The sequence below is a fragment of the Pocillopora damicornis genome, chromosome 3 (genome assembly GCF_964200805.1).
Source record: "Pocillopora damicornis chromosome 3, jaPocDami1.2, whole genome shotgun sequence".
Taxonomy (NCBI): domain Eukaryota; kingdom Metazoa; phylum Cnidaria; class Anthozoa; order Scleractinia; family Pocilloporidae; genus Pocillopora; species Pocillopora damicornis.
In genome coordinates this window covers 15,156,584-15,181,199 of record NC_142672.1, presented here as the reverse complement: position 1 = coordinate 15,181,199, position 24,616 = coordinate 15,156,584, and the positions used below count along the sequence as shown (strand labels likewise).

The following is a 24,616-nucleotide window of genomic DNA, read 5'->3' as shown; positions in this document are numbered from 1 at the left end:
TTAATGAGCTATTTTAATTAACTGTTTTTAACACATATTTTAGAACATTTTATTACGCCATTAGTTTTCATGCGTCCTACTGGCTAGTTTTACACTATGCTAATTTACAGTGGCACCTCCAACGTTTAAAACCATAGCGCAAATATTTTATCGTCCTCCCTGATAATGCCGTAGAACGGCGAAAGCTCGGAGTGAATAAAGAAAGAACCACAGTAGCACTTAAAGGCTTCATTTGATCAATATCCCACATCATTACGACATGCTACTAAAGGACACGTTCAAACGTTTAGTGATCTGTATTCAGTTAATTCTTTATGGCTCATTTATAGTAATATTTTCGATAATCCAGACTCTCAATTTTCTGGGCTATTTAGCCCAGTCCCTACAAGTCTGCATGGATAAGAGGTTCAACTCTACATTAGGTGTCTCCTAATCAAGGTTGTTCCACTTTAATGGCCAGGCACAGCTTTGTAGAGCACAAATAATGATCCTACAAGATCATTATACCTTATTGTATAAGTTTTTTTTTTTAATTTTTGTGTTGTTTGGCTCAATTTGGATTCCTTTTGCTAAAATTTATTACATTTGATCAGATTGAGATGTAACTTTTCAGATAAAATGATGACCTGATTTGTTTTTGTCCATACTGCATGACACATACATGTATGGTTCCTATCAATATGACCTAGGAATAATGCTGATTCAGCATGAGCTTTTTTCAGTTCTAGTATTGTTGGACTTGCTTTGGTGTGTGTGCTTTTTCATCCTTTTTTTCGCTGAAGAACCTTAAAGGGTCTTATACACAGTACAACTTAGGCTAGGATGATACCATTGGAAACCTGCCTTCCTTTCCTGTGGTTTGGGTTTGATTACCAATCCCTTTGTCACATGTGCATTGAGTCTGCAGTGGTTGCTTTTTGTCCCTTCTCAAAGGTATTTCTCCTTGTAATCAATCGTTTCTCTCCTGCCACCACAGCATTGCTTCAAATTTCAATTCAACTGAGAATGTCCAGAGTGAAGAACCACTATGTTTATGTGTGCAGCTCCAGATTTTTTTATCTAGTAGCTTTTATTTAGTGACACAGGGTCTGCAAAACATTCAAAACTGAAGAAGCTCAATTCATTGCCATAATGGTAGCTTGAGCCATGAGCCAAGCTAGGGAAGCTCAAAATCCTTTCTTTAATAGTGAATCATGCCTGTAAGGTTTTTAATTTGCAATCAAACCTTATATTTATGATATTTTATGTACTAGAGTTAATTAGGACAGGGAATTTGAGGATGAGCAAAGTGGACAATGGACCATATAAACCCCTTCAGAATTTTATGGGGTGGTTCCTGGATGCAGAAACTAAAATGCATTAATGATAATTATTAATGTATAATAAATTAATAAACTACCCTAATCAATCTTTCAATTAATAAATGATTCGTTTAATCAATTGAATCAATCATTCAACCGAGGATTTTCTTTTTTTCCTTTCAGAACTCGGTTTATTTGTCTTAAGCTGTTAACAGCCTCATCTTTGGAATTCTATCATGAACGTTTCTGACAACCAGAAAAGATGGATAGTCTTCGGGATTGCTCTAAACAAGATTCTAATCGCAGAAATACGAGCGTTTGTTGAACAAGAGATTCAGAAGGAGTACAGAAATCTTCAAACCAGCCATAGCATCCATACTCAGAGCTACATACGGCGACTCCAAAGGCACACCGTGGCTTTAAGGTATGAGAACATCAATGGAAACAACTCATTACCCAGGAAACCTGGTGGAAAGTATGACTATCCCACGTTTGACTACCGGGTGACGTCCTATATTGACTTTGCCAAGCTGTATGTGGAGAATCACATGGCCAAGTTCAACGCATTTGACGAACGTTGTGATGCGTCAGCTTTGCTTGCATTCCTTGGTAAAGTTCCTGTGTTTCCTGCTGTTGTCCAGACTGCAGCTGGTAATGTAAGGCAGGCCAGGAATTCCTGGGCTCACTGTGAGTTCAGTAAGTGGGACCTAACAGGTTTTCAGCAGAGCTTTGCTGACATGGAGCAGCTGGTGAAATCTTTGGGCCTGCTTAGTGCCGATGAGACTGCTGTCTTAAGAGAACTAAATGATTGGCAAAACAAAGGTAGCTTTTATTCCTCTTCTAAGTACCATTTGATTTAATACATTGCCTTACAGTTGACCAGATGGGAGTGTTTACTGTTCATTTCAATCTAACAGGAGAGAATACCAAACAAGAATAAAGGAATTTACACGGATTGTACGTAACATACTTACAAGATAAAGGCTATATCTCACAACGTAACTTCTTTTTAAACAGGAGCCATACTGTGTATGAATGCTACTATCGACCCCAATCTGGTAAAGGCTGTTCAGTACGATCTCATTGCTCTGAAGAACAGTGTCGACAACCTTACATCTAAAGTAGATGATGATGAACAGAAGCTACAGAGAGCCCTTCAGGATGCTGTTACAGCCCTCGAGGAGCTGGCAAGTAGAGTTCTCCAAATCGAGGACAAGTTGAGTAAACTTCAATTAGAGAAAGAAGGCATGGAAAGACGTGTCACTAATTTAGAACAGCAGAAGAGCTCAAGCGACACCAAAATCAGTTATGGTAATAAGAACTTTTTTTTTACCTCAATTTACACGAGGAACAGTTACTTACTAGATGAGACTAGCAGACTACTAACGAAGCAGATGCGCGTCCTTGGCTAAACTTTGAGTTTATTTCTCTTTGGAATGCAGTTGTAATATTTTTGTCTCTGCGTGCTAACCTTGAAGCGGATACCAGGTGGTGACAAACAGATGCAAAATGAGTTGAGACGTGATTACCACAAGAGATAACTGTTCACCAAGCATATGTGATCTAACGTAATGTATCCCGCACTCCCTCCTTTCCAATGTTGCTAGCTAAGCAGTATCGTGTAAAACTTTGATGAAAAACATTGACTCGGGGAAGGGAGGCAACATTTGGTTTTTGTCCTTCCCCTCCTTTAATTAAAAAGTTAGGCTAAGGATCGATTTGTCACACAAGCCTTGCGAGTAAAACCAATTGTATGATATGTACTGTGAGAAGTTTCCAATTGTCGTTATAAATATTATCAGGCGCATGTGCATCTAATGATATACGCATTCGATTCATTTAAAGAAAATCATTGAAAGTGCGTTGGGTGAAAAATTGTTTCCTTGCGATGTTTCAGAGATTGCCAGTTGTGAAGCAGACATCACATTTTTTGCTGAGCCTCATCATCCAGATACAAGAAAGTGGTTTTTTGATGATTTCTACGGATGGTTTGAGAACCCAGGAAAGTCCAGAGCGTATGTACTTCTTGGCGATGCGGGAGTCGGCAAAAGTGTGATGGCCGGTGTCCTGGCACAGAAATCAAGAACGACTGGGAACTTGGCAGCTGCCTATTTCTGCCGCCATAATGATGGCACAAGAAACAATCCCAGGTATCTTCTAGGGACCATCGCTTGTCAACTTTGCAAATGTAATGTTCAGTACACTGAGTTTGTGGGAGGGGAGGGTGGCATTAGAAAGTTTTTAGGCAATTCTGCAATAGGTATACACGAATTGTTTACAAAATTGTTACAAGAACCATTAGCCAAATGCGATGACTCTTGCGAGAGAATGTTGATCGTTATTGACGCTCTTGATGAGACAAAATATGAGTCCAGGGAAGATTTTCTCGATCTTATCAAGCGCCGCTTTCCAATGCTTCCGAAATGGCTTGTGTTTTTTATTACCAGTCGCTCAGAAGACACCGTGCAGTTCAGATTGAAAAAATACCATCCCTGCATTAAAATCTGTGCGGGGAACAGCGAAAGCCTAGAGTTTTATAGACAGCACGAGCAGGACATAAAGCTATTTCTAGAAAAGAGCGTCGACTTCTCCCGTTTTCCCTACGCAGCGGATGACGTAGCAAAAAAGTGCAAAGGAATGTTTTTATGTGCCTTCTACATTGTAAAAGATTTAAATGCTGTAGCGCATTCAGGCGAGATTGTTCAACTTGACGATGTTTTCCATGGAGATATTCAGGATTACTTTCTGCAAAATGTTAACAGAGTGTTTCAGAAAGTAGGGGAGAATCTATACAAGAAGCTGTTTGGTTGTGCAATAGTGGCCCCCTCTCCACTTCCATTAGCGTTTATCGCGTTCATTTTACAGAGGGAAAAATCAAATCTTGGGGAATGGAAAGTAATCGATGCCCTTTCCACATTTGTTCGTGTTCGACAGATGAACGATTTTGATAAATCGTTCGACTTTCTTCACAATCTAATCCCAGTATTGCTTACTGAAAAGGAGTCCTCCCGGGAATTGTTCATTGATAGGGTTGAGGCAGGTGAGTATTTCAGGGATGTGGTGGTTGAAATTCTCTCAGCTGCCACTGAACATCAGCAATGGGTAAAACCCTCGGTCATGAAGGTCCTAATTGATTACTTTGTTGGTGTTGGTGTCCGTTTCTTGTGTGGTTACCAAGACAGAGACTCGCTGAACGTCGTTTTCAATTGCTTAACATGTTACCAGTTTCTTTGGAAGAGGATAGAAAGAAAGGGCAGTGAAATATACGCTGTAATCGGTGATCTCAAACTCTCAGTTGGTTGTCACGGGCTCGGCGACGAGCAAAAAAAAGTTCTGCAAGAGATATGTCTTGCTCTTGAGAGCAACATTCATGTTCTTTTGGAATGTCAACACCTTCTACATTTTTGCTTCAGCAACACATCCCATTCGGTACAGAGGAAATTAAAGATTCCTGCCGTTATTTCAAACGTTGGTATGGAGTGTAGCTGGCTTACTTGTCCGTCTTGTAAAATTCCAAACGATATACACTGCTTTGCGTTGTCTCCTGATAAGAAATTTCTAGCAGCCGGTGGAAAAGACTCGCTCATTTATATATTAGATGCGTGTACGCTTGAGAAGGTTCAAGAGCCGGTTGTGTTAAAAAGAATTGGTCATCTTGAGTTTCGCCCAGACGGAGAGTTTTTATTTTTCGGGTGGCTTAGCAAAATGTTCTCTTTGCAGCAAGGTTGTGTGAGGGAGTTACCTCAATTTTCAAACAATAACCTTGATTATGTTTGGGGTTCTTTCATTTTTGATGGCCAGTATGTTGTTGTTCAATCACAGTCTCCTAGTATGTCCCTTTGTGCATTTTCCTTGGTAGAAATATTCTGTTCGTGGGCCGCACATGAGATTCAACGAATGGATAGAATCAAACTTAATTCTCTGTGTAAATTGTTGGAACATGAAGGGTTTCGGCGTGATTTCGAACTCATGAAGGAAATTGGCGTTGAGATGTTTCTTTGTAATGAAAGACTGCGAATGAAACCAGGATGCTTATCATGTAAACAAAGATACCAAGAAACATCCACATCAACCGTTCGTCAGCGTGTTATCGACCTCTACGCCGACATTTTTCCTACTCAGGTTTGGAATGTGGAGACCGGAAGACCTGCTCTAGAAGAAGCGTTTTCAGCGGATGTCCAGTTGAATCCATTTTTCTATCTTTGTCACTTGACCTGGGTCTCCAATTTCGAAATGACGAAAAATCTGCATGGCTGGAATCAACGCTTTTCTCTTAGTGCGGTTGCAAGTTTAAACGCGTTTTTTTTGCTCAAAATGTTTAGGGAAAGATACCAGGATCTAGGAGAGCATGGCGTTCCCTTCCACAGCCATTTTTTTGAACCGTTATCGTGGGAGCCATATTTAATCATGCATGCCCCAGAATTCCAAAATAGTCCCTTCATAAACAAGTCAAAGATTACTTTAGATCGCAAGTGGATTGCGGTGAAGCCTAACCTTTATAATGAGAACTGCAAATTGTTTAAGAGGGTGTCCGACCGCAAGGCTTTTAATTTTCAAAACCCCATTTATGTTGTTGCAGAAGTGGAACAGTTTGCTTTCACTGATGACAGTCGCATTTTTTTTTACATCACGAGGAACGAGTCTCTTGAAGCCCTCATTCTGAAGACTGGTAGCATCCTGTCAAGTGTTTCGGGGTTAATCCCATTGCGCCTTGAATCTGGAAACCAAGCTGGCTTTTTTTTTCGTGCCAATCAAATGGAGAGGATCTTTATCTTGATAAAGGACTTTCCTACAAGCCTTCTGAGGTTTCTGTTATTTCCATCTGAAGCGAAACAAATTGAGATAGCGTTCTTTTCGTCTGACAAACTTGAAGATGCCTCAATGTTGTTAAAACAAACAAAAACAGTAGATTCCGATTTGGTGTCTTGTGTGTCCTCACCAGTGAACCATGCTACAAAATACATATTTTGCTTTTCTGCGTTGGGCAAAAAATTAATGGCTAGTGAAAGAGGTGCTGAGATTTTGTTTTTTTCCGGAGGTAAGGCCACTCCAGTAGTCGTGAGGGCGGCAAATTGTGAGTGTCGTGTTACTTTCCTTACATTTTCAGTGGACGGCGCTTTACTTCTCTTTTGTGCGCAAATGGCTGATAGCTCTCCTTGTTTCTTTGTTTGGGATGTCCAAATGAAAGTTTTGACGGCATCTTTTGACTCCCCTCTAGGCTTTCAGCCGGTGCACTGTTGGTGCTTCTCAAGGGATGAAAAGAAATTAATAATCTGTGGCGCGTTTCAAATCTCAATCTTCGAATACGATAAGCAACCACTTTGTTCGTTATTAACCTTGGAACCTCCTGGCCCTTTCCGAGAGTTTGACAAATTCACCCACTGCACAGTGTCGTCAGACAATGAGGCACTCGCCTGCTGCATTGCCGACAGAATTCTCGTCCACGCGCTTCATACTCCTAAAGAGCCCAGCCTCATGGAATTACCACGCGGTCACTCTGGACGCATTGAATTCTGTCAGTTTTTGAAAGGACGTCGTTACCTGATCTCCTATGGCGTGGATTGCACAGTGTTCTTGTGGGATTTGGGTGAGTGGAAAGCTGCTGCATATACCATAGTTGCGCAAGGACGAGAAAGTATCTTGGGCATGGCCGTGTGCCCCTCAGAGGATAGGGTTGTCTGTTTGACTGCTTTTGGACGATTTATCGTAATAGATCTTTTTGGACTTGTCAATGATAAACCCAAGGAATTCCCTACTTCAATGTCCGCGAGTAAAGAAATGACGAGCGCGAGAAGTTTTGGACGATTTGATCGACTAAAAGATCCAATGACGTTAAAAAATTCTGGACAATCCTCAAATGATTCGAAACCTATAAACTGGACTGAATATTTTGAAGAAATGAATATAATGGCTGATGAGAATATGGAGAGTGAAGATGACCTGAATGAAGACCACTAATATCAGTGATGACTGAAACATTGATTTCCATTTGAAAGGTTTTTTCTCAGATCCTTTTAACCAAGAAGCGTAAGTGTAGAGGTTGGAATTTACCGTTTTACTGCCTTGGTTTCGTTGATAAAACATGTTTTTGTAAGATGTAGTCAAAGCGTGCTCCTTCAAGAAAGAACAGTTTTGGTTAAGTGCTGTATCCCTATCTCGAAGACCACCACAAAAATCCAATTTTTATTGTAGCTTGCTTTCTGGACTTTGCCAAAGACTTGCAATCTTTCGTGTGATAATGCTTCATTCCGTAAGCCTGAACGCTGTTCATGCTCAAGTGAGCAAATTAAACAAAAAGAGATTATTCTAAAATCCTCGGTCTTGATTGTTAATTATTGTGGCGAAAGTGGGCGAATAAGGGCACACTTCAAAGAACACAAGCAGACAGCTTAATCTTGCTGCTCATAAGACTTGTAAAAGGCCGATTACCCCTAGACTCATACGCTGCTGTCTCTTCTTTGAGGTATCTCCGGGATTGACCGTCCATGAGATTATTCTTTTTACAATAGACACTACGTGGTGTCCTTATTGACAAAACTCAACCAAACCAGACACAACTGCGTCAAACAGGAGATGAATATATTTCCTGTAATGTGCGAAGTTATTTGAAATAAGCAACAAACAATAGTTAGTCCTGAACATAAGTGAAGACGTAGAACTAATTCAAAATGGTGATAATGCTCAACGAAGTAAATGACAACAAAACAAGTGCCTGTACGGTGCTGAAAATTGGTGAAAGTTATCAAAATTATTTAAATGTATTTATCCTATCATCTTGTCATCTTAAGGTACACATTATAGCAAAGGTGGTTTTCCTTGTTAGAAGTGGAATACTGTTTCCACTCTTTTATCGCATTACTGGCACGTAGAGAACATGTTATCATCATGACGACTGTCTTCCAGAGACAATAGAAAGCTTTATCAGTTGCTAAAGCAGTACTTAGAAAGTGTCAGTTTAAACATTAACTGATATTGGCCTTGAGAATTTAGCGAGTGGTCTGACACAAATTTAGGTGATTTGGCCTTGCCGTTTTTCAGAGAACGGCTAAGAGATGTAGAAACTTTTGTAATACGTTTGTGCACAGTCATTGTTCGGAGCAATAACGTTTCGTTTTGCTTCTGACATTGTAATTATAGTGAAGCCAACCGTCCACTCTCATTTGGATAATTTCCCCCTTAAAGGAAACGAGTTCTACTTTAATCGCATGCACAAGGATGCAGTCAAGCAATTTTACAGCCTATGATCGTTGTGATGTGGTCACAAAAAATTGTGTCCCTCTTCCCTCTTTTTGGTTTTTTTCATCCATTGAATTTATCCGGTAGAGTTTGGACGGGGCCTAAGTCTTGCTTTCAAAATCTGATATGATTTGTCATTCGCATGATCCCCGTTTACATGGTTCATCTTAGACAATGCAATCTTAAAATTGATAAAGGGGGCAAAATTAGTACAACGCTGGGTATCTTTCAAAGAAAGATTTCCTTAGATTCACAACTATATTTCGCAGATTAGTTATATTATAATCAGTGACCGTGGAAATTTCAAGGTTTAATCGCATTTAAAATGCTAATTTTAATTAGTTGAAATAAGAAAAAAGCTATATTCAAAAGGTGATCAAAATGGTGTGCTTTTGACTTTTTAGACAAGCAAATAAGCTATTCTCGTTTTCTTGTTGTGTTGACAGCTAAACTGCTTTCCCTGTTTTTCAGTCACGGCAACGGTTACTAAGAAGGCGGCCCCACCAAAGCTTAAACTGCGTGCGGTTTCTTAGCTGTTTAAAGTCACATTTCCATAAACCTTTAAAAACGGAAACTAGGGAAAAAGTTACCATGAAACCGCGATGGCAGCTGAAACTCCAAACATAGTTCATTGCAAAACTCGGTGTGTGCTTAAAGAAGATTGATTCACAATCCGAAAGGCGTAAAAAAGGGATTTCCCATATAGGGGAAAATTTGCAGAGTATTCTAAGGGAGCAGTTGAACTGTCAATGGTAAATGAGTATATTTTAGATACACAGGAACTATAATGCAAATCTTATAATTTTAAAATTTTTGCTGTAACATTTTTGTATTGATGCTTGTTTGAATTAAATGCTGTTAACAATTAGACAGTTATGTAGTTGCCAACCTTTTTCAGTTTTATTACTCTATTTGATTTGCCGATTATGACTATAAAACCAAACAACTCTGCAACCGCTTTATACCCATGGAGTTTAATTGGTCAATCTATACATTACACGCCGTAGTGTTGCATGTCAGACACGTGATCAAACAAAATCATTTCGTTAAATATAGCAGTAGTTCATTCATTTTCACTTAGAGAGGCAGTCAACGCCATTGACCCAATTTCTTCCAGATTTCACCGCTTCACATGCGTTTTCAGTCATTCTTCTTCATTCAGTGTCATCTTAGTGGTTCTCTTCAGTTGTGTGAAATAGGAACGGATCTACCGAAACAGTCCAAGAGAGGAGTAAGGGATTCGCAAGCGGCATGGATACATTTTTCTTGTATTGACAGATTTTTAAATGCTACTTCTTTCGTTAGTTTTCTTTCGACAACAAAAAAAAAATCTAATAAAGAGCCTGGTTACTTGACGTGGAATAATTTGGTCCCCTTCAACTACCCTTACATGACTCTTTTGAAAACTTCGTGCAGCTCCCAGTCTCCTTCGCAGCCATTCGTTAGGATGTCACATGACACATCCTCAAATAATGCTTTTTTAGGAATTTCGTGACATCTTGAAGAACGGCTGCGAATGAGGCTACTCAGCTCACCCTTTCAAAATATGACTTATCATAAAACTGGAACGCACTCCGAGTGTCACATCATTGTCAAAAGGTTTCGTTATCAGCAGTCGGTAGAGTGAAAAAGAGATTTGATGTTCTACCCTTGAAACCTTGCTTTCCTGCAATGTTTCCTTAACCCTTTAGCCCCTAGTGATTGGCAAGTAATTTCTCCTTACAATATCACCCCTGAATCAAACACTAAGGTCAGGAGAATAAAGGAAATGATGGCTAATTAAAGAACCTCTTGTTTGTTAATCAAAATTTTCCTTGTCAGCACCTTAGAAAATGTATGGAGAACAGTATGGAAAGTGCATACTGATGTTGAAGTGTTAAGGGTTGACATTTACATCGAGAACCTGGATTGATTAGTTTGTTCAGGTGTTATCAATATTTTCATTTGTCTCTTCCTCTCAGTCAATTTCGTGTAGTGAGCGCAGCTGAGTAAGTACAACATCCTTTTGATCTGAGTTTAGTCCATGATTAATTGTTCCTCTGACAACTGAGTACGATCCTCGTCTGGTAGGGGGTGAAGTCAATACCACTTTTTTTTTCCAGCGACAATGGTAAGGAGAAGCGCAGAAAACTCGTGAAAGAATCATTAAGAAACCGTGACGGTAGCTCTGATTGAAGATAAAGTAGGTAAAAAAGTTCAAAGCGCCATTACAGTGTACTAAATACTGAGTTACAAAGCGAAAGTTTTTAGAAAGACAAAGAGAACCTACGGGACCGAAGAGATCAATTGATAGATACACTACAAACGGTGACATTGAAAAGAAAAATACCACCACAATTGCCAAAGACATCTTAAGTACATTGCGATTTCTCTTTTCGCGGCGGCTAAAGTGGACCTCTAAATTCCGTACCCCATAAAGTGTCTGCTTTCTCAGCTTTTGTACTATTAAACCATAGAAAGTTGTTATCAGAATCAGCGGTACCACATAAATTAATGTTATCAGCAGTAAAAGACGATTTTCGTAACGTCTCGTGACCATCCTAGAAAACAGTATGTTTTACCATCGTCAAAAGTGCGGATCTGGAATCCGTAGAGATATGGGGCGTGGATAACCGCTGATATCAACCATATGAGCAGAATAACGTATCTCATTTTAGGTTTGATTTGCGCAGCTTTTAGTGGGAACCAAACAGCATAGAAACGGTCCACCGCGATCGCCACTAAGGTCTGAACGGAGACCAGCGTAGAAATGTCTTGAAAGAATGCTGTGAGTTTACAAAGTACTTCTCCGAAAGCGCCATCGATAAGCCATCGGAGATTTCCGTAGATTATCTCGACGTTGGCCCGAGGCATGGCGAATATTGGAACTAGGAGGTCGGAAACGGCCATATTTACGATGAGTAAATTTGTATTGGTTTTCATTTTGTCGTCCCGATAAACTACCATGATGATCAAAGTGTTTCCAATAAGTGACACCACAAGGAGCAAGCAGTAGGCAAACGTCTTGCAGATTTTAGCTGCCGCAGGATCCTCTATTAAGATGCAGGATGACACGTCGTTCCCGCCAGTAGTATTGTTTACATTCATTCCGGAGACTGTTGTAGAGCCTTCACCGAATTACCGAGTGATGTGGCAACTTTGATATCTTTCTAATGAAAACCACAACAACTGAATTAGTTTCGCAGAGTGTTAAAGGCAGATGACAGAGTGTTAACGTATTGAAGTATTCGATTCAACTCTACTTTGTGGGATGGCTGCAAGAATCTTGAATTAAAAGTTTTATAATAGGACAAAGGAAAGAAATGAACAAGCAACGTCATCTTTCGTCTCTCTTGAATAATTCATCCTAAATTTTTGAAGGTTGTCATTTGGAATCTGCTTAAATGTCTTTTATCTCGTAAATTACCTTAGTTACTATTTGGTTAAATTTTACCTTTACCTTTTAAATGCTTTTCCACACTACCCCGCTATTTTTTTAAGTATCCTTCCAGTTCTTCTAAGCAATAAAAGTGCTCCTATTTCTTAAAAATTTCAATTTTCCAGTAAGACGTTTGATCGCAAAAATGCAAGGCTGGATCTTCAGCATTCGTGACGGAACGCGAAATTATCAAAACTGACCAAATCAAAACGGTAAACGGTCATTTGAACTTAGGAATGATCATATTAAGCCAGGAGCCTGCGGAGCCAATTTCCTTTTCCGTGACTCGTTACTGTCATTATAGTCAGTACGTGCTCCAAACTTACTTCAGGCCGAAACATTGAATTGTTTTTAATGTTAGTTCAGGCTGTGTTTACATTGCAACTCGTTTACTAAGATATGACTTGAATAACCTTTTTGTTCTTTTATGTCAGCTAAGACTTGAAAACACAGTTTGGTTTGCGGCACGGAAAGGTCAGCGGAAAAGGTGATAGTTTAATTGACGCCACTTACACGTGAACGAAAACGGGTAATAGCATAACTTGGTAATTTTACCTTTTTTATGGAACATGTTGGAATCTAATGTCAAAGACGTTTATCCGGCCGGAAATATCAAACTTACAGGGTTAAGGAACTTTACAACTCAATCTGTTCAAATCAATTCGCTCTCAAAAGCAATGACCTGTAGAGAGAAAGATTCGCTTAATCGCGTAATACCATTCAAGTATTGATTTGAAATATTCCAAATATTTAGTTTGTTTGTACTAGCCTATACGGCGATGATTCGTTTGTTAATGTACATGTTTCTTGGTCTTAGCTCTTCCAAATTAGTTATCAGAGCCTCTCTCGGACGCTTTCGTCTTTTAATGCTTCCGCTCGACAAGGAAAGGCAAAGGGAAACTGGACAGAACATCAAGTCAATTTGATTTAAGTGATATGTCTTTGGTTTTATTAATGAAAAGAGCCCTTTAAAATCCATCGACGGTGTAAATTCATAAAGGTGCACGTTCTACGATCTTTTGCGGATAAATCTTCGACGTGTTTTCAACCAAAGGACCCTGTCTAAAACCAGGCAATATTTTTAGTTTTAGCTCCAGGCACAACGTTTTCTTTCTAGCCACATTTCTGTTTTTGAATCAGCAGCCATAACAATGGAATGGCAAACCTTCAAATTAACGAAGTTTTCCCGTCGCAAGTTAAGAAGATTGTTTCTGATTTAAAAGCTGTCAAATGTTTATCAACCTTTGGCACCAGTGCCGCATGATGATCGTCTACGCGACTTAATAAAGATTTTTGTAATTTTTTTCTCAATCCTTGGTCATCAAAGATTGATATGATATCATATGGAATATGACCAAAGCCCTCGCCCGCAAAACCGAGATTACTATGGTTGTAAAATTGCATCAAGATGTTACTACAATTACGGTCGGTAGGGTTGTCTACACTCAAAAGCTATTTCGAAGCTCCATGCATACAAACTAGCTGTGGTGTATTCTTCTTTAGAATAAAAACAACTTCAAAAACATATCCAGAGAGTAAGGGTGGCTTGAATTTGAAGGGAGAATTAGCGCACAGTTACTGTAGGAAATGCCTAAGTTCTTTTTTATATAAATATAGCCTGGCTGAATTTGTTTTGAAGATGCAGAAGAACCCCGCCAAGCAGAACTGTCAAGGAAAACGTAAAACAGCTTTGGACACCGTAGAGCCCTGACCTCTATAATTAGTCAAAATAGCGAAATATCTGCCTTAATCTTAAATAAATTGTAAACATTCCAGGATGCTCTCTTTAAAAGCCTGCATGCGAGCATGCCCTCAGCTCTAATTAGCGCGACAAGGCACGCCTTACCCCGCAAGCATTATTATCAGTCCTAGACCCCATTGCTGACCTCTCGCCATCTCATGTTGCCCAAGGCGTCACACTCGCGGGCGAAGGGACGCTCGTGACGAAGGTTGATGGAAGAAACACTGACCCCCTGTCCTTGGACTGCCCAAATGGACCTCATGATATTTACTAAATGGATAACCCTACGAAGTCCTATTTCAAATGATTTCTGACGAAAGCACTCCACTTCTTTAGACAGCTAAGTTCTTAATACAACCGGAGCTTTTCCGTTATCGGTAATTGTTTCTCTTAAAAGTCAAACCTCGCCTTCGAGTCTAAGCGGGGAATGGAAATATCGTGTTATCAAAACAAACAAAATCACAATGTTTATTAAGTACAAAAATACAGGAATGAAAACGACGGAGGTTATCCCTATCGAGGGCACTACCTAAATAAAATAAAAATAAGCTGTAATAAAATAGATTTGTAAGAACTAGCGAATGTCTAGCTTAATTTACAAAACGTCCTTGATTTAGTTCGAAAACCTGATGCCCAAAATCTGCTCTTCAACTATCTCTTTGGGAAGCGCATTCCACAGTTTGGTAATTCTGACGAGCCCTTACGAGTGAAAAAACAATTTACTCTAGCTAATGGCTGCGTTAATTTGTCTACTTAGCGTCAGTATCTATCTCCACCTCTATTATATACACATAGCGTGTTGCTTCGGCCTCGAGCTTCAACTCGTTCACGCTTTTGGTTGTTGTAAAATACATGTGCGTATTGTTAAATCTGTAAAAAGGATCTCAGCTGGGTGATGGTCAAATTATGGCTTACGGTTAATTTCTTCCCGTTGAAGTTAGAACAAAAATATTTACGGCTAATTATTTCAGCGACTTACGTTTAAAATTTTTCACTAGAGGCTCCTTCACTCGAATTGCACAGTGGCCATTGTCTCAGTATTGTAGCGGGAGTTAATTCCACACGTGTTAATCGATAAATAGCCAAGGATTTATGAGACATCCGGAATAGGGTCATGAAAGCTAGTGGGAGATTTGGTACAAAAAGAGATAAAAATAGTACTAAAGCCTGGATCCCTGCAGTAAAATAACTCTAAAATAGCATCGTCTTTGCATTGCTTTTTGGCACTGAAATACACTTGCAGTCCTCTAATGGTTATAATCCAAAGTTGAGATCCTTTGAAAATCCTATTTGTTTGAAAAAGTTCCCTCAATAATTATTATCAATAAGTTTACGTACACTTGATGTCTTTACCACAACTTCAGAGGTACTCACAAGTCATAACTTAATTATGAAGCTGATCATTAACTTGTTGGAAGATAATTAACAGAGTCTTTATCTGGTTCTCTCTGTCTTCCACCTAAAAAACACTCTGATGGCAAAGTCAACAAAAGAAGTCCTAAACGAAAATATCCACATAAGGGAAAATACACTGAGCATTCGTCAAGATCAGGGGTTCAGCCTGATTAAGTATCTGTAGTGTGTAATTGAAATTAACTTTTAATTAGTTGAAAGATCTTTCCCTCAAAGATATGTCACTCTGCAAATGCAGACTCTTCATTTTGACCACTAGACTGGAATGACATAAGTTATGACAGTTTGAGACAGATGATAACTTTCATAGTGCCCATGCACAGCAGAAAATTATGATGTGTCACAGTTCAAAGTCCAACTCAAGTCCAGATCCTTTCAATTTTGCCATTACTTCCTTCTCAAATCTCTCGTTCAACTCTGGGGTGAAGTGTTCCTTCCAGTTACCAACCACACCCTTCTGGAGAAGCTTTGGACCATCTTCCTTGCCCCGTAACAAGTAACTTTGAACATTCTTCATCATTCCTTTAAAAGTGCACTGCTCGGCAATGAGATTGGCGATATCATCTGGCAGAGGCTTGTTAAGGAAATCAGCAATTATACGAACATTAGACAGGAGATCCTGGGAAATATAATTACTCCTTCATTATCAATCCATCTTTTAGAACAGATACTTAGAATCTCATGATCAACTACAACTATAGCACAGACTCTCACTTTTTCTCATATCAGGCTGGCCAAACTAGCTGCAAAAAGGAGGGTAAATGAAGATGGGAATGTTCAACTTATCCTTGTTTTCAGGTTCAGGGAAACAGCTAGCTGAGGTGTGGTTAAAATAAGGAACATAAAATGTATTATTCGTTCAATCTTATTTAATATTACCCTTGCGAACTGAATTCCCAGTTTTCTGGGAATTCCAAGGAATTCTCAAAAATCCTCAGTTATGCAAATGACCCTTGCAAACTGAATTCCCAGTTTTCTGGGAATTCCTAGGGATTCCTAGGAATTCTTAGGAATTCTCAAAAATTCCCAACTATGTAAATTAACTCTGATTTAAAAAGCTTGGAATTACTGGGAATTTCTGGGAAAGGAAGACTCCAGTTTTGTGAGGACTTGGAATCCCTAGGAATCCCTAGGAATTCTCAGCTTTACAAACTACCTATAATTTAAGAAGTGTGGAACTCTTGGGAATTTCTGGGAATTGAATTTGCGGCAATTTTAATACCCTTAGGTCCACATAAATTCTAAGAAATTCTCAATACCTTGAATGTGAAGGTTTTAAGAAAAGGAGTAATTTCAGAGGCTTAAAACTTTGGCTCAATAAGATGTATGCTATACAAAACTTACCAAGAGATATACATACATGAATATGTTTATAACTTAAAGATCATGAAATTTATTATTCAAACTAAGTTTTAGTAAATCTTTACATTAATATGGATTTTCTCATGAACCAGCTGTCAGTTATGTTAAATGGAAATTGCCAATTAATCCAATGTACTCTTATCACAGATTTGCTTTCTAACCTCAAAGGACTCTTGGATTCCATGATCAAAAAATATTTTTATTGTGATGCAAATTAATGTCTCATGTTCACTGATGTGCCAAAATCATCAAACATTCATTGGCTGTTCCTTGGTACACAACTTCCACAATAATTAACAATAATTACATTGTTATCTACACTTAAAGAACTTTGTTAGTTATGAACATAAGTTACTCCCCTAACCTACATTACTGGTTGCCTTTGTTAGAAAACCTTGGAAAAGTCAAGCTCAGTTGCCTCAAACACTGTCAGAGACTTTTTGTTGACAACATTTTTCGTAGAAATTTCATGCCTTCAACAAACAAATTCAACACCTAATTAATCTTTCTTTTTTCATGATTGTTATTGCTGTTTTTTTTTTCAGTTTTTTGCTCTGTTTTCGTGACTAATTGCTGTAATTTGTTTTGCTGTTTTTATTCTTACAAAACATTTTTGTAAGAGTTCCAATACTTGTGGCATGCAGATAAGACAGAGGTAGTCAATGTGCCCTTTGGGAAAAAACACCTTTTAAATGACATCTTCAATTTAATTTATTTGAAACTCTGATCTGAAAATATTTGTCAACAAGACTTGTTAGTAGTGAGAAGTACCAACCAAGTTTCCTTTCATAACTTAATTTCTTAAATGTCCCAATCACTGGATCTCCCAAAAAATATTACATCTTTTTATTTTTGGTGCAAAATACAAGTCCTTCTTTATATAAAAATTAAAATTGCAAGTCACACTTCAATAATAACAGCTCTAAAGTTTACTTGTTGTTCTTCTCTGTCTGTCAGCTATCAACAAAATTGTTTTATACTTCGGACAGTGCATAACTATTTGTGGACCAGAGTTCCAACGCACCTCTGTAATCGGATATAGTTACTTCTGTCTCTTGTACAAATGTTTCTCCTTTGTAAGACACACTCTACTCTGTTGTCACTACTGCTTTAAGTTCAGTGGAAACGACTGACTGAGGAATCGAGATAGCGGTGTTGGAACATGTTGCTGAACGCTTGCTACGGTCAAGCTTTGTAGATTTAGGTACTGGTACACTGGGATCATCTTTGTATCTCTTATACTTCCTAATGTGGTATCCTTCTTTTATAAATATGAGGGTAAAAGACGATTTGTAGTCGCATTCAAAACTGTGATTAGCTTGTATTTCACTTTTGCCATGAACACAACTCAAGTGAGTTTCGAGTCTTTGTTTCCTCGACAACTTTCGGCCACAAATCGTGCATTTGTAATACGATCGATTCTTGTTGATTATTTCTACATAGAGTGAGCTCACATCATTATTTATATCACCAAGGTATCCATCGTCTAGAAGTAGAGAACCGGTCGGAGAAGTCAGAATAAAGTTGTGCGCTCCTCCTAACTCTACAATCGCCAAGCCAGCGGATTCACAAGTCCTAAAAGATCCACGTGATCATGCCCGTGATCGGAAACAAAGAAGACTCCATTTGGCGCTCATCTTTAAGTGTACTTTTCATCGGTTGATCGTTTTTCTCAACTGTTTTGCTTAATATAACATTTCTAAAGATAGCTTTTATTGTGGTTCAATGGGAAAACGAGAACAGCGTGAGTGTTGTAAAAGAAATGAAAGTCGTTGGCGCCGTGGAGTTAAAAGAAGGGACAACAGTTGACATATTGACTGGTACAAACAAGGGTCTAGTGGCCATCTGTAAAGCTACGATTTTGAAAGTTTGTGGTAGGTAAAAATTGCGATATTCGTTACGTGATCAAAATCTTATAAAAGAATAGATGTAGCGGGTTGAATAAAGCTTACATGACGCTCGGCGCAACTGAAACTAGAATAATTCTGAGAATCGAATCGGTCACTTGAATGCCGCAGTTTCTTAAGCGTATGCTTTACAATGAAATAAACCTATCAGTAAGGTTTCAAGATTCCTTTAGTCACGTTTGGGAACATTCAAGATTCATTATAGGAACTGTTATTAAACAAACCTTATTACATAAAGAAGCCCTCCTTGGTAAAAACAAAATAATGTATTCAGCCCTTTTTTTGTAAAACCTATGAGAGAGATATACTAACTCCAATATAAAAGTCACTCAATATAACAGAGATTTCTCAATTTGAGAATCCAATGAATGCCCTTTTCCTCATAGCCATCTTAAAGGCCTGGTCTGAGCTTTAAATATTTATATATTTAAGTATATATATTTTTTTCAAATTCAGATGTCATGGAACCCAGATGCAAAATGGTCAAGCTTCTTGTAGACAACCTCATTCAAGGCCAACTCATTGTGAGCCCAGGAAAAAAATACAAACAGCAGCTAAGTTTGCAGTTTAGGATAATTTCATTCTAATTTATTGTTACAGTTACAACAAGATTTTAATCAAAAAATCAATTTCATTTGTCTGTAATTAACCCCTTCACTCCTAAGAGTGCTTGGTTTTCAAATATAATTTAAGATATTGTATTTTATGGAAAAGAATCAACAGATTTTATTCACAATTTGTGTCAAACCTAATTTAATGATTGATTAGGACTATTTTATATGAATAGCTGTAATTGAGGATTAATCCTTATGAAGTTTTCAAGAAAAGAAAAATCAAATTCCATCCTAATATTACCACACATTGATGTTAATAATGAATCAAAAATATTTTACATGTGAGCCTTAATTAAGCTTCTAAATAAATTTCATTGAATACTTGAATTTTAGCTGGGTTTTTTAATTTAAAGTATTTATTTTATATCATTAGCCTCAAATTTTTGCATAAAATTCACAGTAATTCTTAAATATTCCCAAAAATTCCCAGAAATTCCTACAAAATTTTTTAGATTTACAGCTTTTCAGGGAAAGTCATTGGTTCTCTGAGTTGGAATTCCTAGGAATTCCTGGGAATTCCTAGGAAGTCCAAGTCCTGTTGGCTATAAACTTGGAATTTCTGGGAATTTCTGGGAATTTCTAGGAATTTCTAGGAATTTCTAGGTTTTTAGAACCAGAGTTGTTATGGTTGGGAATTCCTAGGAATTCCAAGGAATTCCCAGTCCGAATTTACTGTGAAAATTCACACCTTTATTCCTAGGAATTCCTAGGAAAATCCTAGGAATTCCAAAAGCCATTTCGCAAGGGTAAGTCTTATCACTGTGGTGTACAATTTTGCTTCTCTAAATCAAATTGTGTATTGTTAAGCATCTTCATTCTCATTTTTACAAGTATCTTTGAATTCATTAGGTAGATGACCCTTTTATGTTAGATAGCTGTCAACTATTTCAAAGTGTTATTTTCCATATAAAAAATAAAAAATACAAGGTACAAAAAATGAATGAAAAAATATAGGGGGCCATCTTTTACAGGTGTCTCTCCATAAACAGAGAGTTAACTGTATGATGCAAGCTAAACTTTTGCATTAAAGGCATTTTAATTTACTTGATTGCATTGGTTTACTTGATTGCAATTTTTGCTTTCCATGAGTAATTGTGGGCATCTATCAAACTCTTCTCATACATTTAATAATATGTTCAAAAAGTTGAAATGTTCATAAAAAGTCCACTTTTGTTTATTCATTAAGTTTTGAAAATATGTTTTTCTTACAACTGTTAATCTAATTTTGGTTGTCATTTTCATTGCTGTTACTATTGTTACTTGTATATTTTGCACTTACCAAATCCAATGTAAAGCTGGACTCACAGTGCTCCAACAAACCATTCATCCACTGCAAAACTGAGGGTAAACATAATTTGAATGCACATACCTTTTGAAGGTCTTCATATTTAAGGAAAAGAACATTAGGATCATGTCTGTGCTCCCACCACCCAAGAACATGATTACTCCACTGGCTCCACATGGCTAAGTAATGGATTAAAATATAAATCAGACATGTGACACTGAAGTTAATTCCTCAGAGAATTATCCCTAGTCTAACCAAATTTAAGGCAGTAAAACCTCCATTCTGGGACCCAGGCAAGTGTCCTCTGAATAGATGTGTCTCCTGAATAAAAGTTAGATTAGGGTTGCCTAATAGACATTTAACCAGCCCAAAAAATAGCATCATTTTTTCATTATTCTGGCTTGAAATCTTCTGAAGTCTTTATTTCAAGAGGCTAGATAATGTATGAAAAAACATCTGCAATTAAGGAGAAAGAGGGTCTGGGCCATTATGTTTGCATATGGAACAGTACGTTGGCAAATTCCTAAGCCAAGCACCAATAAAGGGACAACTGTCATTACCGGAAAGCTGGTGGTAGGTTGGAAATCCATGCAAATACATCTTCTTCTGTGGCACAAATACTTCAGTAAAATGTATCGAGTAATAAATTGAAGGAACTGGTTTCTGCAATGTTGCTGATGCCAAGCAGTCTTATATCTTTTTTTCTCTGGCCTTCAGCTACCTACGTTTGAATTCTATAATTTTTGTAAACATTAGGATGTATTAAACAGTAATCACTTAGTCAGTGCAAACAAAACTCTGAAAGGTGATGTGCTTACTTTTGCCCTCAATAAACAGCTTCACATAATATTCCCATGGTGCATTCAATCCTGTAGAGGATCCAAGGCTTTTGATAAATTTATAACTTGAGACTGCTGCATCTTTAGGATTACGAGCAATGTAAATATATTTACAGCTTGTGTCCTTGTTTTTAGCTTTAGGGATGGCTTCATAGGAGAGGTGGGTCTTTAGAAGACGAGGGCTTGGTAAAGTTTTAATGTCAGGCTGAGTTGACTTTGGGTTGGTTGCCTCTTCCACAAATGGGACACGATCTTCAATTTTACCACTGTTGATTTCTCCATTGTGATAAATCTGCCAGACAATTTCTTGAACCCAGGTAGTCCCTTGGACAAATACAGAATTTAACTAATTCAATATCTCACATTGCCTCTTACAGCATGGCCATAGAAACCTCACAGTATTCAGTATTAAAGTCAATGAAAGAAAAAAAAATGATAACAAAATGAATAAAAACGAAGACAGGCATATTTTGGCTATATCGTTTTGAATGATCTTATCACAGATTTAGACAATCTATGAATCCAAATGTCATCATGGTGGGAAGATGACACTTATTTATACGCCCAGATGGAGAAGGGAAATGTAAAGATGCAGTAACTTGCCCAAGAAAACTACACAATGAAACTCAGGTCAAGGTTTTTCAAATGGACCACTGATCTTGGAATTCAGACAACTAGCCATCAAGCCATCATGTCTGGCTGCTTCACCCTGATATGGGTATGATAGAACCTGTCTATCTTAATTTGTTCATATTTTATTTGGTATGACAAATAGGATTATAATTTATCATAATGTTCCTTCAGGTGAAGGGGAATTGGGATACTGGTTACCAATGTAACTTCTAACTACCTCCAGTTCCAAAACTTCATGAAATCTTATTTACTGCGAATAATCTCACTTACTAGTAATAATCAAAGATTTCTAAGGTGCATTCAATCTCTAGTAAAAGTTTTTTTTTTATTGTACTGATGGCACAGAAGAAAAGTTGGTGTCTTCAGCTCAAGGCAGCCAAGAAAACATTAGTACATGAGATTGAGGCTATCTGTGCCACATAGCCAGCCAGCCAGTCCGCCCACATAAATTTTTTTTCAGGTTCACTTTCTGAAGCTTAGATACCAGGCTCAATTAGGTAACCAAGCCTTCTTATGGTTTGTTTACAATTCTATACTCACCTCCCCCAACTGGTTGAAGTGCAATGGGGGGGGGGGGGGGGGAAGACAAGGAAGGGAACATTTTTGTCACTTGCACAAGAAAAACAAACGGGAAGTCATCTATTAACCCAATTTTTTTTGTAGTTTTCACGGGAAATAATATTACCTTATCTCGCTGCGCTCCGTTCAAAGTTGTCTCAGATGTTGAGGCAGTCCAGGGAAAAATTTAAACATTAGCCCAGTTTTGTGCAATCAGATTAATTGTTGCTCAGAGTGCATTATTTCATGACAACGTACTTCAACAAGTTAGGTATACATATAGTATATGCCACGAAAGCAAATGATTTCTGGTGTTATCGCTAATTGAGATATCAGATCAAGGAAGTATAAGGTTATTAATAAAGAGTTAAATTTTAGCTGAAAGCTTTTCGAGTTATTGATTTAACAATTTATTGTACGTTGTAAAATTACAAAGCAAAACAATTAATGTAGGTTGTAAAACACTAAAATACTTACTTACTTACCTTTCGGTCTCAAAACGTTTTTCTCTTTGCTGCTTTAAAAATTTGAGCTTGTGTTTACTACATGCCGAAGTTCCTTGTATTCTCCAGTGTAACAAAAAAGGTCACGCAAGCAAGAAAAGGCTTGGGCACAAATTCAGTAGGCTTGGCTGCTGCGTTGAGCCACGATTAGTATGTGTTCTCCTTTGTCGAACGCAATAAAGTCTCTCATTTACTCATGTGTAGCAAACATTTAGTCAGACTGACCGCCATTTTACGCGAGGGGTCATCTATCTTATGAAAGACACAAACAAACGTCAGTAGACACAACTCACCTGATTTGGGATAGCTTACAACGAACACATCGTCCGGTCTGGTCTGAAAACCAGTAATAAAGTCATGAAGCAACTGAGGATCCGGGACGAAATATGCAGGAATTCTTAATCCCAAGATTTCAACAGTTTTATCTGAAGTCCACTCCCCTTCACTTTCCTGAAGAACTGGAAAAGTCGACATGGTGTCACGACGCACGAAAATGTCACTCCTGCACGAACGATAAAAGAAATTCAAAGAGGCTCAATATTCACCCCTGCGAGCCAATGATTAAAACTTTGAAGAGGTTCACGTTGGATCTTTGTCCTCCTGATAAAACGAAATCGGAAGTAGCCCATATCATCGATGATCACATGACTATGGTCACGCCACTGCACTGTCACTAACCGTAGGGAAACTTTTGAAGAACAACAAGCGATAGAAAATTAATTACTGGGATACCTGTGGTAGCCCAGTCATAAAATGCCTTTGTTTTTTTGTCGTCTTTTTTTTTTTTTTTTTTTTTTTCCTCCGCCACAAAATGGAAAAATTGCGCAATAGTACCCAGTGGTCATTGGGCCCTCAACACCATGACAACTAACTGTGATCCAATGAGGGTGAAGGTGTTCACATGCTGATCACGTGTTATCTTGATGATGATTGACGTTGTCATGCACGGACAGGTCCGGGTCACATGACGAACACGAGATTTTTGCTTAGAAAACTCTTCTGTCGGTAGATAGGCCTATGTTTGAAATAGGTGTATGCCCTTAGCCAGACTTGAGCTCACTATTTCAGTAGTACGACACCCGTAGTGTCACTACACTTGATTCCAAGGATCCAGTACCATCCAGGTATCCCAGTTACCCTGCTTACAGGGTCTAGTTTAAAAAAATCGAAAGGGCTCAAAACATAGTGGGGATGAGGTAAAGGTCTGTAGCAGAAAATTACTTTGTATGCTAAATTTACCCCTGATACCCCGCGCATTCTATCCATGAAAAATCTTATCCAAATTCTTTTGTTCTGCCTCTTACTGTCAGCATTAGATTCCATCCACCAAAACCACCTCGGTCGAGAGGGACTGGGATGGAATATTTAATGACTTGCAAAACATAACTGAAGATTCTCGGAAATCCGCAAGTGATGTAGCCGAACATCCAAAGCTGTAAATCCCATGATTCTTGAGGAACAAACAGAAACAGCATAGCGAGAATTTTAAGTCGCGAACCATTGATGGTAGACATGTAGATAATTTAGGATACGTAAATTCTGTTGATGAGGCGCATAAACTTATTGCGGAATTTGAAACAGGATTGACGACGAAGTTTTCTTTCTTTAAAGCTGTCAAAGGTTTCGGGAACACATATGTATATTGATATAGCTCTTTAGCATTACAAAGCTTTGCTATCGCTATTGTGCATTCTCACTAGTTTATTTAGTTTAAGTTCTAGCACAATTGTGGAATCATTCGGATTAATTTAATGCTTACACCTCCTTCCTCGGCCAGAAGTCACAAAATACTGGGGGAAGATGCGT

At 38.2% G+C, this 24,616-nt stretch overlaps 2 protein-coding genes, 1 long non-coding RNA gene and 1 pseudogene across 5 annotated transcripts in view; 2 read left to right on the top strand and 2 right to left on the bottom strand.

Moving 5' to 3' along the window:
• Window positions 1–9,405, top strand: part of LOC149048466 (uncharacterized) — a 14,297-nt gene extending 4,892 nt beyond the window's left edge. The window contains exons 2-4 of the mRNA XM_089201088.1: window positions 1,485–2,123; window positions 2,319–2,612; window positions 3,199–9,405. Coding sequence (XP_089057214.1) covers window positions 1,538–2,123; window positions 2,319–2,612; window positions 3,199–7,259 — 4,941 coding nt within the window. The 5' untranslated portion in view covers window positions 1,485–1,537 and the 3' untranslated portion in view covers window positions 7,260–9,405. The remainder of the gene's footprint in view (window positions 1–1,484; window positions 2,124–2,318; window positions 2,613–3,198) is intronic.
• Window positions 1–19,734, top strand: part of LOC149048464 (uncharacterized) — a 32,181-nt gene extending 12,447 nt beyond the window's left edge. Inside the window, exon 3 of one of the 2 annotated variants that reach the window (XR_016185117.1) lies at window positions 19,586–19,734. This is a non-coding gene — a long non-coding RNA (uncharacterized LOC149048464). Of the gene's footprint in view, window positions 1–19,575 lie in introns of both variants that reach the window. The other variant, XR_016185116.1, reaches the window with a different exon arrangement.
• On the bottom strand, window positions 10,314–14,012 carry LOC149048465 (neuropeptide SIFamide receptor-like; annotated as a pseudogene). The gene is made up of 2 exons (XR_016185114.1): window positions 12,511–14,012; window positions 10,314–11,686 (listed from the first exon to the last, which is right to left on the bottom strand). The product of XR_016185114.1 is annotated as a neuropeptide SIFamide receptor-like (transcript).
• On the bottom strand, window positions 14,151–23,463 carry LOC113666966 (sulfotransferase 1C2). The gene is made up of 4 exons (XM_089201138.1): window positions 23,104–23,463; window positions 21,096–21,440; window positions 20,272–20,456; window positions 14,151–15,728 (listed from the first exon to the last, which is right to left on the bottom strand). Exons 1-4 carry the CDS (start codon window positions 23,282–23,284, stop codon window positions 15,450–15,452), a joined length of 990 nt encoding a protein of 329 aa, XP_089057264.1. The 5' UTR covers window positions 23,285–23,463; the 3' UTR covers window positions 14,151–15,449.
• Between the last annotated feature and the right edge of the window lie 1,153 nt (window positions 23,464–24,616).